The 13,124-nt window shown below is 40.1% G+C and overlaps 1 protein-coding gene across 1 annotated transcript in view; it reads right to left on the reverse strand.

Annotated features, from left to right (window-relative positions):
• galnt18b (UDP-N-acetyl-alpha-D-galactosamine:polypeptide N-acetylgalactosaminyltransferase 18b) overlaps positions 1 to 7,765 on the reverse strand; it is a 66,862-nt gene extending 59,097 nt beyond the window's left edge. Inside the window, exon 1 of the mRNA XM_070926435.1 lies at positions 7,528 to 7,765. Coding sequence (XP_070782536.1) covers positions 7,528 to 7,765 — 238 coding nt within the window. The remainder of the gene's footprint in view (positions 1 to 7,527) is intronic.
• Between the last annotated feature and the right edge of the window lie 5,359 nt (positions 7,766 to 13,124).

The following is a 13,124-nucleotide window of genomic DNA, read 5'->3' on the forward strand; positions in this document are numbered from 1 at the left end:
AGCGAGTTTACATTTACATTGGCGGTGTGTTCATGGACGCTCGGACATCTGAGGTTTGAAAGTCCCTCAACAGCAAGCTTGTTAATGGAAGAAACATAACATCAACGCCTGCTGTTTTTTTCTGGATTTGAAATGCAATGCTTTGTGGCAGATAACTACAGTAACAGCGACGGATTAATGATGAGTGAAGGTTGGGAAAATATATTTTGATAGAAGATCTAAATTATAGTTAGCTTTGATGAATCTCGTTTCAAGGCCGCTGTAATTCACTCCTGTCTCATCGAGTCTCACCCTGTAATCCATCTCCGCCCTCCCCCATCATAACCTCACATCAGCAACAGCTGACTCAATAAAGACAAATGGAAAACTGACAGCTGAAGTCCACCGTCTTATAGATTGAAGCTGCGTTTTCTCCCCTCAGCAGATCCTTCTCTCTAATGCGTGAAAAATGTTGTTTCTGTTAACACAACTCATGTAGTCAGGTTTAAGAGCTTAGTTACCAGAATTTTACTGAATGTATTGATGTTTCTGGTTGGGGTGTGAACAGATTGGCTTGGTGTACTGACTGCACACATGAGCTGCGCTATACAAATTTGCCATGCAGGACGCACAGTGCATGGCGGTCCACATGGTTCATGAAGGCAAATCCAAACAGCTGGCAGATTGATGATGAAGGGTGAACAAAGACAGCCAGACAGACACTGAACGCACCAGCGGCAGCACAGACCAGGGATTAATTTCGCAAAAGCATCTTAGGGCTAAAATCATCGTAAAATCCATTTTATGAACCTTTTTATGCTTAAGACGTGTTTCCCAAAAACATCTGAAAACACTAGAAATGATAGATTAACGAGTGCCTCCTATGAGTTGTTAGGCTTCTTAATTAACTCTAGAACCTGCAGGAGGAACCAAAAACAACACGATTTATTTTAGTTTTTATTTGATATTTTTAAGTCTTTACTCTAATCGTGAACACTGACATTCTTTAAGTGATGTTTGATGTAAAAAGTGATAATGTTTACATTTGAAAATAAGAAAATAAAACTAAACTAACACACACACACATAAATTAATTCTTGATTTGCACAATTGATCTGCCAGTTTCTGTCTTTATTGTCTTCCTCTCCCTCTTCTTGCCTAATACATTCATCCCTTCTGGCTGAAATTACACTTTCCTGATGGTATATTTTCAGGTTACATATCTTCTCTTTTATTGTTATTATTGTTTATTGTTTGTAACATACTTACATGTATATACAGTAGGTCTGATACATAACAATTCAGCTTCTTGGTGTTTAATATATTAAAAAGCCAATTTGATTAAATGAGGTTCTTTCACTATAACTGACACAAATCTCTGAAGGAAATGCTTAATACTATTTATTGTTTGTTCCTTTGTTTTTTGGCATAAAAGTGGTTGTATTGGAAGTACTGTCACCCCAAAAATAGGCAAATACATTTTGCAAACAAAAACTATTCAATGGATTTGCAAACGTGTGCTGAACTGGTCTCAACTACTGGGAAACTACTGTGCTCCACTGCATGAGGATAATGACTTGTTCGTACAGTAGATTATGGCATGGGTGTGTTTGAACCAGAGAACACTTCCTCACTTAGTGCCATTAAATATGAGAAAGTGAAGAGGAGGAGGGAGAAAAAACAATTGCTGAAAGAACGCATGAAACAACAGAGCACTTCAGCTTGTCCCTACAGCTGCTGCCTTTACTGAAGCTCCATGAGCTCCATGCAGCATGGAGATGTGGCTTCTCGAAGGTGTAACGCAGGGAATGACATAATTATGAGGAAAAAACTAGATGGTGGCTTTTTTAAATTGTGATTTTGTTACAAATGGTGGATCTGCACACTAAAGAGAATAGTTAAACACTCTGGAAAATACACCTCACTTTCTTGCCAAGAGTTAGACGAGAAGATTGATACCACTCTCGTGTCTTAGTATGAAGCTACAGCCAGCAGTGGGTTAGCTTAGCTTAGCACAACAGGGGAAAACAGCTAGCCTGGCTCTGTCCAACTCCCTCAACCAGCACCTCTGAAGCTCACTAATTAACACTAATAACTCTCTAACTTTTAACTAATAACTATCACTTTTAGGAGACAGCATAGAAAGTTGAGCACTTAGCGAGCTAATGATCCAGATATCTGGAGGGAAAAACAAACCAGGCAGGAAAGACGACTCCAATGGGATGCTCAGGTTGCAGAAAGACAAAGAAGATTATAAGAATGTGTTCCTGTGAGTTTGAGACGTTCATACTGAGAATATTTATAGTGTTTCTTTAACCGTGAATTTCATATGAATTTATCACTGTTTATCAATGTTTACAGATAAATGGCTTGAGCTGTAAAGTAAACCAGATTTCTGTCTTAACTACATGGGCTGTTTTCATATTTTTGTTGCGGTTACAGAAAATCAGTGTGAATAAAAAAACTACACTGACAACATTTGCAATAGTGAACTGATCTATTTAGTGGAAATTGTCAGGGGACGACCTTTGAATCGACACTCTTGTAAGAGGCTTTTACATGTCTAATTTATTCTCTTCATGAGGATTTTGCCCTCTTGAGTCAGAATAATTAATTGTTTTCATTACCAAACATTCTCCAGTGCATTCATATCCCTGTATTTCAATAACTTCTCGATTTATTGGAATTAACACCCAGAATAACCCCCTGTTTTATATTCCCACTCGTCACTCCAGACTCCCCCCCCCCCCCCCCCCTCTCTCTCTCTCTCTCTCTCACGCTGTCTGCATACCTGCCTACAGGCTGCAAACTGCAAGTGCTGACAGATGAATCAGACTTATAATAAATCTACAGTGGAGTGTTTATAGACACCGTGGTTACATAAATTTTATATTTATCAATTATGAAGAACAGTGAAGCCTCTTCTCTCTACTCTATTTCAATGGATGCCCAGGCCCGAGAAGCACTATCACTGTACAGTGATGAATTCACAAAAACCTTTGAGGGGGTTTGGCTATCATAAGCACACAGCTCTCTGTCTCTCTGAATGTGCCCAGTGTCCTACCTGGCTACCTGGCAAGACTAAAATATTCCCTCAACAAATATTTATTTTCTAATCACTTCTTTTGCAGTAGAGCCAGACTGATAAATCAGCCAGCCGATAACAGCAGATATTTGAGTTGATATATGCTGATTATGCCTTGAAAACTTTGAATTGTATATATTTCTAAATACTTTTATAACACACATTCAGACATCTTTATAACTAATAACATGTTGAATCACATTATCATTAGTAAAAAGAGAGAAAAGGGGTAGTTATTTTATAAGAAACATGGTTGCCTTCTACTAAAACGGCGTCAGAGTCTTTTAACCATTCTTTCTCCCAGAGGAATGAGCACTTTAAAGGAAGTATGTGTGAGTGTAACTCGTACTTTCCCGAGCTTCATACCATAGCCTGCATGCACAAGCATGCACACAAACACCTGCACACATCCAAGTACACACATGTGCTTTCACCTCTTCCTCACTCATTTATTCTACTGCTGCACTCACTGTCGCTCTGGAAAATCACATCAGATAAATACCCAAATATAACTGTCCTCTGAGCATCGATGGAAACACTGATTTACTGAGCTTCTCAATTGACTTGACGGGTGGATTTGCTTGAAGCCATCTTGGGAACTGTCGCTATCATTTGCTGCTAAATCAGCAGTGTGTTAATGACTACCTCTCGCAGGCCTCGTGGCCATTCAGTCAGACTACACGCTGGTAATACACATCCTCAGAGGTCAAAGCAAGCCATGAAACAAGCTGCCTTTTCATGAACAACAGCCTAATAAAACAGGTCTCTGTTAAAACAGCACATTCGTCACACCGTACACTCATACACGTACTGGATCTTACACTGTTTGCTCAGACTGCAGGTTTTGTTTTCTAATTATTATCAGGCTTTCACATATAGTTTGGATTGTTTTAGCTTTGTTATCATGAAGGAATCACTTTTTTTAACACAAACTATTCAACTGAGGCATCGACTTAACTTTAATTCTATAGCTGCGATGATTAATCAATTAATCAATTGAGAGAAAATTAATCTGTAACTGATTAATTGTTTCAGTCATTTTTCAACATCTTTTGTCTCGAGTTTCTAAAATGCGATGTTTTGCTGTTTTCCTTTGTCATACATGTCCGTAAATTGAATATTTTCAGGTATTGGACTCTTAGTCGGACACAAAAGCAAGCACATTAGAAAACATCGCAGTGGTCTCTGAGAAATTGCGAATGCCATTTTTTTAATCAAGAAAATTATCAATGATTGTGAAATAATGAAAATAATTGTTAGTTGCAGCACTATTCTCTTCAATTCAATACTACTTTATTTATCCCTGCAAGGGATAAATACTGCAGGCAACAGCTCGTCACCCAGGTCAACAAATAAACACACTATAAATAGGAGACGAAGAAGACGAAGAAAACACTGTTAACAACAAAGCAAACACAGACAAAACTATTCGTGGAATTTGGATAATAGACACTGATAAAGAAAGTGTGTAAATATACAGTTTGCACAGTTACATAGCTTCACAAAAGCATAACAATGACATATAGTACTTCATTTACTGTATATGAAACAAGTATATAAACAAAGTACTCCAATAATCATTTTCCTCTCACATCATAAGACATTTTGAAGTATAACCTGATCTTCTGCAGACTGTCATTAGTGCTAGTAGTTTTGGTTTTGGTGGCAAAGAGTGCAGCAAACAGCCCTCATGGTGGGCGTGTGTGAACATGCTCTGTCCAACTTTCCAATAAATTCTCCTCGGCTGAATGTACTGACATGCAAGAAACAGTTCAGCCGGTTTACATGCTGTTGCCACGTTGCTTCGTCCTGGTAACAGGACACTTAACTTCATCACATAGTTAGAGGAGAGAAATATTTCTGTCTCATTCCTGAGTGGGAAGCTGACACTAGAGACATCTCTTTCGACTGTCCACAGTGAGTCAGCTGCAGTAAATGTTTCACTCTCACATGCAGTAATGCTCTGTGGTGAGGGAGCTCATGTTGGTATCACAGTGCACTGAAACTAAGTGCATGTGGCTGTGAGAATGTGCACCAGGACCCTCTAACTGTGCAAGTCATAGTGCTGAACTAAAGGATGCAAGAGTTAGAATGCACCATTTCTGCACTTGTCTCACAACACGATATAAGAAGAAAATGTATTTTAAGAGATGTCAAAAGTGCACTAATGACTCTGTGGCTCTGCCCGAAGCTCACTGACTGTTGACGCCGTCGGCCACTTACAGACTCGGGATTATAGCTCTATATTTACAGTGGATGCATTCGGAGCAGTTATTAGAGAAATCCAGACAATATGTCTCGTGCTTAAAGTGACAGGTCATTTTGTTGGAACAGTTTTTACTGTTGCAAATGTATGACATCAGCAATCTCCTCCAGCATTAGCCCCCAACAGATTCTGCGCTGTGCTCCCAAACTCTAAAAATGACAAGAACAGAGACTTACTGTTGCTATTAATGTGATCTCTGTCATGTCCCTGCAGTTTATGTCAGGGGCCTGGAAACAGGTTCACAAATTGAAATGAGTACAAATACCCAAAAGCAGGCAACGATGATGCTGGCTGACTGTGCATGAGCTTGTGAGAGAATGAGTGCAAAAAAAGTGAAAATGTTTGACTTTTTTTTTAACTAATTACAGAATGACTGTCCTAGTTTTAAAAGTGGCATAAAAAGATAATGAGCCACAGCTAGTTTGTAAAAGAAAAGAAGAGTTTGACATTATGGAAAATAGGTGCAGTAACTTCTGAGATATAATGTGTGAATTAGTGAGCTTTAGAGCCTCTTTTTAACCTTTTCCGCTTCTAGTCTTTTCTGTTGAGCTAAACTAAGCTAAGCTGCTAGCGGTAGCTTCAGCTTTACCGAACAGAAATGACGGTTTCGATCTTCTCATCTAACTCAGCAAGAAAGCGAATGAGTGCATTTCCCAAAATGTTGAACTGTTCGTTAAACTCCCAAAACTGAGATGTAGATTGTGTGGTCTATCTGTCACAAAGGATATTAGTTGAAATATAAGTTGCTTGAAATAAAGCACCAAGACAAGCTTTTCGTATTTTCTATTTACTGAATATGCTTCATAAGTTATATATGTTCATAATTATCTTTAATTTTACATGAGGCTTGCTGAAGTGAAAACTCCTTGTACAGGTGAACCCAGATCATGCTGTTTTTTAAAGTACAAATCTAGCATGAAATGATCTTTTGTGTCAGAGTAAACAGAAATAGTTGAAACATGTACTTTGGAGGTAAGTCACCGGGGGCACCTGAACAAAGCTCCGCCCCGCAGATGCCTATGGGTGCCAAGCTGAAATGGAGACCTGCCTCCAGGAGGAATGTTTACCCAAGCTTAGCACAGAGACGTTATTGCTCACAGCGGCATGAGTAGATTTCTGTCTGCATTTCACTTCTGCACCAGCTCTGTGCCATTTCAAATTGGGACCTGCCCAGAATGAGCCCCCCTGCGATGACAAGAATAGCTTCTTTTAAAGAGTGGAGAGAAATTAATCAAGTGTAAAGTACCTGTACACCGGGAGTGGAAGGAAGGAAGGAAGGAAGGAAGGAAGGAATTTGAGAAAAACGGATTCCAGACATTCCTAAAAGTTTGACTTAAATGATGTACTAGGAGCAGAGGATTTGATTTTAGCAGTTTCATAAATATTCCCGATTAACTAAGAAGTAGCTGAAGGATGAATGGACAGACAACTTCTCCACAGTCTTAATCATAAACGTACTCCAGTGTGAAATTTGGCCAATGCACTGTGGTATAACTGTATTTTAATGTGGATTTTTTTTCTGCTGCCAGCACAAAACACTTTTTCTCACATGCATTTTGGCTCTCAATAAGGATGCATAATGTTGTGTCACACTACATTTTCAGGTGGAGTGCAGTTCAAGACATGAGGAGCTTCATGTTGTGCACTTTCCTAAAGAATATGCAGCTGGTTTCAGCATAATGGCCATTCAAATTAACCTTAATAAAAGGCAGGAGCATGTATTGAGTATTAATGAATGAGACATGAGATTCTCTCACTGTCTGTAAATCAGGAGAGCGATGCTGAACACTCAACAGCATGTTTATAGTGATATCATCAGACTTTTAAAATATCTATTCTTATTTGATCTACTTATAGCAGAAATATAATATTCTTATATTACAGCCTACTGAATATTTAGCTCTTGTATATGTAGTGCCATTTTAAAATAGGTTAGGTTGCAGCCTCACTGTACTAATCTTCTTCTTACAGCCTTTTGTCCTCCATCACATCCTCCAAATAACCTGATATTTAACAGGCAAACGAAGTTCCTGCTGGATTCATTTCCAAAACCAGACAATGCACACACCTTAAACACACCTTGAAATAAAAGTAAAGCTATTCGCCTATTAAACTTTCTTTTGAAGAATCCCACATGGTGTGGGTGCAGGTAAAGTAAAGCGCAGTTTTCTTCAAGTAAAAATGACGGAAGCTTTACCTTGTATGTGCTGGTTGACCACATTCTCCAGCCGATCCAGCCTCTCCATGATCCGGAGAGTGTCGCCTCTTTTGTCACCCTCTAACTTTCTCTCCGGTAAAGGCATCGGGACTTTGATGTAAATATTGGCGATGTAGTTAGTAACCCATCCGACATAGAGCAGGCAAACAATGTTGGTCATGCCGCTCAGGATCACGCATGTGGACACCAAAGTTTTGGTTCTCCTGGTGCAAGCCATGCCGACATCCCTCCATACAGCCTGCAGTATCCCGCTGAACCGGAGGACAGGGCGACAGTCGCCCGCAAAAAAACTGGAATAATGAAGTTATTTCCAGCGACTGTGCAGCGCTGCGAAATCCGACGCGCAGACTTCAAAAGTGCCGTGTGTTTTTTTCTCTTGTCGATGGTGAAACGCAGGTTAATGTTAAATATCTACAGGTGAAGCTTCCCTCTCTCGCTCCATCGCAAATCTCCGTTGGCTCCAGTTGCATTTGAGGATCAAGGAAACAGGAGAGACACCGAGCATCCTGCTGCAGCCAATGGGAGGGTTCGTGAGGACTGACAGCCGCCCCTGCTGCTCGCGTCCCCGCTGCGCACTGATTCACAGTGAAAGTGGATCTGACCGGACTATTTCCATAGACCAGGACACAAAGTGTTAGAACCCATTTCTGTCTAAACAGCGAGATATCGCACTGCACGTTAGATGAGTGATGTCCTTCCTCGAGCAGACAAATCCAGCTGAAGCGCAGACTCTCTGAGAGTTGTTGGTTATTTGTTCCCAGTCTCGTGCACGAGTAGAGAACACTTTTGGAGTTACTGCGATCAGATCTTTCTTTCCAGGCGAACGCGAAGGAGTAGATTTCTTGCTGCAATACTGGATCGAGCCACGAGATAGAGACAACGGGTCTCCTTGAGAGATCAAGGTGTGGTGGGGTCACGTTATACTGTAGGTCTGGCTCTGGTCCAGCTCACTATGAGACGCACAGGATGCAGAGAAGAGGCTGTAATTAGACCTGTGCAGGGGACGATACCAGGAAGACTAATTACAGCAGAGCGGCTCAAAGGCCATTGGCCAAATACTGCAGGCGAGTTTGCATTGTTATTGCTTCTGTATAGGCCCCTTTTTTGTGGCACGAGGTGATTATTGGAGTTTAAATTGTGGATTTTTTTTCTGTTTGGAGGTGTCTACACCTATTTGCATTTTCCTGCAGCAGAGGGGGAGCAAAGAGGCTCATTAAATGGTTCAGCAAAAAGGGAAAAAGCTTAAAATGTAGCCATTGTGAGGAGGGTTTTGCACATGTTCACCCTCCATGCACTAATTCTCATATCTGCAGGAGTGTAATGTGGTCGGTGCAGCATGGCCTCTGGATTTTGTGTGTCTGACAGCTGTTTCTTTATTCCCCTTTTCTGTGTATCTGAGGCGGTTTGACGTGTCATTTCGTGTCGCCCTCCTACTCTTTAAGAACATCAAATCATTTTATTTGACTAATGACATCTTGCATTTGTCTGTAACTGAGGATCCTTTGAATGCACATGTAAACTGCAGTATCTGAATGAACGTCGCGTCTTCTGTTATGTTTTGACCAAAATGTTTTGACAGTATTTTCCAGTATCGTCTTCGCCTGATGATTATTTGCTAAAAACAGCCTTTGGCCTACAATCCTGCAGACAGCTACAACACAGCAGGCTGCCAGAGTATTATATTCCTTGATGAAAGAAAGAATGTTATATCAATACAATATATGAATTATTTTGATAAATGGCATTATTATGACACTTAATATGCCCATATTTGCCTGGATGATAGGGAAAGAAAACAACACAAACACTGACAAGCTCCATTGTTTGCAGCAATATCAACAATCACTGCGTTTTCAGAGCAAAATGCCATTGAATCATCTTCTTTGTGGCCGACTACGATCATACACCCTGATTATAGAGGACAGAATCAGTAAATTGAATTGACAGCTGGGATTATGCTGCTATTTAAACAGAAAAAAAGCTTTAAACCTGATTATTTTCAAGTCCAATGCTCTATCACTTCACATTAAAAACATGCTGTGGCATCAATAATTATCTCTAATTTATTTTGGAGGTCAGAGAGCAACAGTGTTACCTGATTTAGCCTTCCCCCCATAATCCAGGTCTAATGACAGACCTCCTCCTCTGTCCTGTCGGCTCAGCAGCAGCCATTTATGGCTGTGAGATGATCAATGCAGGAGCATGCTGCCCATTCATCTCACCTAACAGACCTGCCACAGTTCAAAAAGGTCGTTTTTTTAGTTTGCAAAATGTGAACAGTTTTTCTATTTGCTAGTTATGTGGATGTGATGAAAAGGTGTTTTCTCGCTGTTTTTGCTCATATCTCATTTTAACCCATGAGATTGTGTTGAAAGTCAATAAACTGTAGGATTTTGTGCCCTCCAGTTGCAGTTGATGGTACAAACTGTGTTTTACTGAAGGTCCATTATAAACGGTTGAAATGTTGATTATGGACTATAAATCTGCTAGAGCTGAAATTATTAGTCAATCAATTGATTATAATAATAACTTTGTTGATAATCGATTAAATGTTTAAATAAATTAAAAGTAAAAAAAAAAATCAGCCAAATATTTCCTTGTTTAACTCTGGCTACAGTATTAGCATTAGTCAAGTATTAGTACCATGATACATCACATATTTAACCAGCCAAATATTCAACCTTCCACCAGTTTCTTCACACAGTGAGTCTTTGTGGACCATATTTCCACTTTCACCTAAAATATACTTTTGATATGAGAAATATTTTATTGAAATCTGAGAAACTTTTAATTATTCTACTCAAATCTTGGGATAATCCCTCATACTGAGTTCAAATGGCCTGTGTGATGCTTCCCAGACTGAAACTGCGCACAGCGTAAAGATGAATACAGTTAATGTGGATTGAAATTCTAATGAGAAAATTATAATCTCTGATAAATCACCAAACTGTCACATTGAAAGACCGGTTCAGGATCAGGTTTCACTGTATATAATGCTACCTTCCTATCTATTTAAAGGGCAGTGCTGAAAAACGAAGCTAGTCCTTGTGAGTACAATCACTGGATGTCCCGGTAACACAAAGTGTCATCATGAAGACGACCTCAAAGCCATGTACGCATTTAATTGGCAAGCCATAAACACATGCAGGTGTTAGACCTGCAACTTCTATTGATTTCTTTTGAATTGGAGCCAACATCAGGGACGCTTTGAGGTTGGTTTTAGGGACCAACGATCCTCCCGCTGAGTGATCCGCCCAGCCAAGCAGCTGTCACATTTACTCTGAATGAATGGTCTCCTTCTGGGCAGATTAATTAGTGTGTGAGAGGTTATCCTATAATCATCGCTGTGAGGTCCCAGAGACAAAGACAATACCACTGTAAGTTCCTCAGCTGTGGAGACAGAGACCATTAATCAACAAACCACACATCTTGTCTTGACAACACGGGAAAGATAAGTAAATAATTGTGATCAATTTTAACTTTTTAACTCTCTCATGAAATGGTGCCTTTAATTAACTTAACTTAAAATTGTCCACATAAAGGCAGAGATTTGGGGAAAGACACTGAATCCCTACCAGCTTCAAAAGGTGCTGCTCTAAAGCTGACCCTGTGAGCCTTAAACGGTAAAAACGGTTGACACAAACCCACCCTTCATGTGGTGTGGGAGGCTGACCATTTACCCTGAATTCTCTGTGGGCGGGGGGCCGACAAGAAAAAGGAAATTTCCCCTGAGACACAGGATCACTTTCAATTAATTCATGTTTAACTGGTGCACACTGCTGATTGTTGCACAGGAGCCTGAAAAAAGTCAATTAATTTGAGTTTCAAAAAATCTTTAAACCATTGAAATGAATATAAAGTCGCTCTGGTGCCAAGTGTGAGGCTGTGCTCCAATTTGGAAATACGTTTTAGCATGAGAATATCAACAGGTAGATACAGTACATAACAGTTCACTTGAATATAACACAGGACTGTATTTCATCATGCTGGAAACACAACCAATATCCATGCGACAGACATGTACAGGCTGGGGAGGCCGCAGGACAGACCCTCTGTGTTGGTCACTTTGTCTTGCCAGGATATGCCCAGGATGCAGTGGAGACTTCTCAGATGGAAGGAGTTGAGTCTTTTTCCTGCCTGGTGTAGATTGTCTCGCTGTCTTACGGCAGTGTCTGAAAACACAGGCGTACACTGCCATCTTGGTCTTAACTGTTAGTTTAGTTCGACCTGAAGTAAGTTAACTGGTGAACAACATCCAGTTCATAGTTTTCGATGGGGATGCCTGGCGGCACCTCAGTGTCCTGTCCTAGGACATTCGTCTTCTTCAGGTTGACGGTCAGTCCAAAGTCTTTGCAAGCCTGGGAAAGGTGATCCATCAGTGTCTGGAGTTCTTGCAGGGTGTGGGTCGCAACTGCTGCATCATCTGCGAACAGCATGTCTCTGATGAGGACGTTGGGTTTCGCTCTTAGACGGGCAAGGTTGAAAAGCCTGTCGTCTGATCTGGTGTGGAGGCAGACTCCCTCTGTAGCTCCTTTATATGCTGCACATTTCCACAAAATATTTTAAGAACTTCTCTGCAGTTCAAACAGCAGTGAAATATGAGTGAAAGAAAAACTATATTCCTAATGTCACATGACAGAATTAGGCCTTTCTTTCTGATCACAATGTATGAACACATATACTGATGGCAAAGTTTATGCTCTTATTCATATAATTTATTATCACACATAAAACATTTACACAAGAATCAGTTGGATGCAGTTTTCTTTATGGAGATTAAACCAGAGCTTTCAGTCTCCATCTGACTTTTATCACCCGCACCTTGTTAAAAGACCTGAGTGGATTCAAGTAATTTTACTAGTCTTCACTGCCGACAGCTGAAGGGCGAAAATTCAGATTAGAACAGTCTTTTTTCTTCTCACGCTGCACTGAAGTGTTTTGAATATTTGTACATTTAAATAAGCCTATATATTAAGGTGAGTAGCTGTGAAACTATATTTCCTGATGTGGACATCATGCAGGACTGTGAGATGAGAATCACACTAAGTTTGAGTTAATTTATTTTTAGAGCCTTTCATCACAAGTACGTCTCAGAGGACTTCACAGAGAGAAAGCGTGAACCTTTCTTGATCTCTCTAATCATAATCATTCACATGACAAAATGAAGTGCTGTAATACATGATGAAACAAGTGAAATGCAAGGCAGCAAACAAAGCACACGAGTCAGAATCACCTCACACCTCTAATTAATCCACAAGAGGTGGACACAATATCACAGGTGCCTGTACAATCTAATGTAATCCAATTCAACAATCCTGCAGTAAATGCTGCCGTTTTGAATCTCACAGTATAACGTTATTCTTTGTTGAAACTGGGTGAGAGGGGAGCTGACTCTGGTAAATTATACTTTGTGGTGTTTATATTGGATTGAATTATTACACAATGTTCAGCAGAGCTGGTGGGGACAAAGTACAATGAATACCTTACAACTGAATACATTTGTTGGTAGTTTGTTATTTATTTAGCGCCCAGCCCACATGGACTTATACGACACCAAAAAACACAGTTTCAGTTGT

This window comes from Enoplosus armatus, chromosome 1, assembly GCF_043641665.1.
Source record: "Enoplosus armatus isolate fEnoArm2 chromosome 1, fEnoArm2.hap1, whole genome shotgun sequence".
In the NCBI taxonomy this organism is placed as follows: domain Eukaryota; kingdom Metazoa; phylum Chordata; class Actinopteri; order Centrarchiformes; family Enoplosidae; genus Enoplosus; species Enoplosus armatus.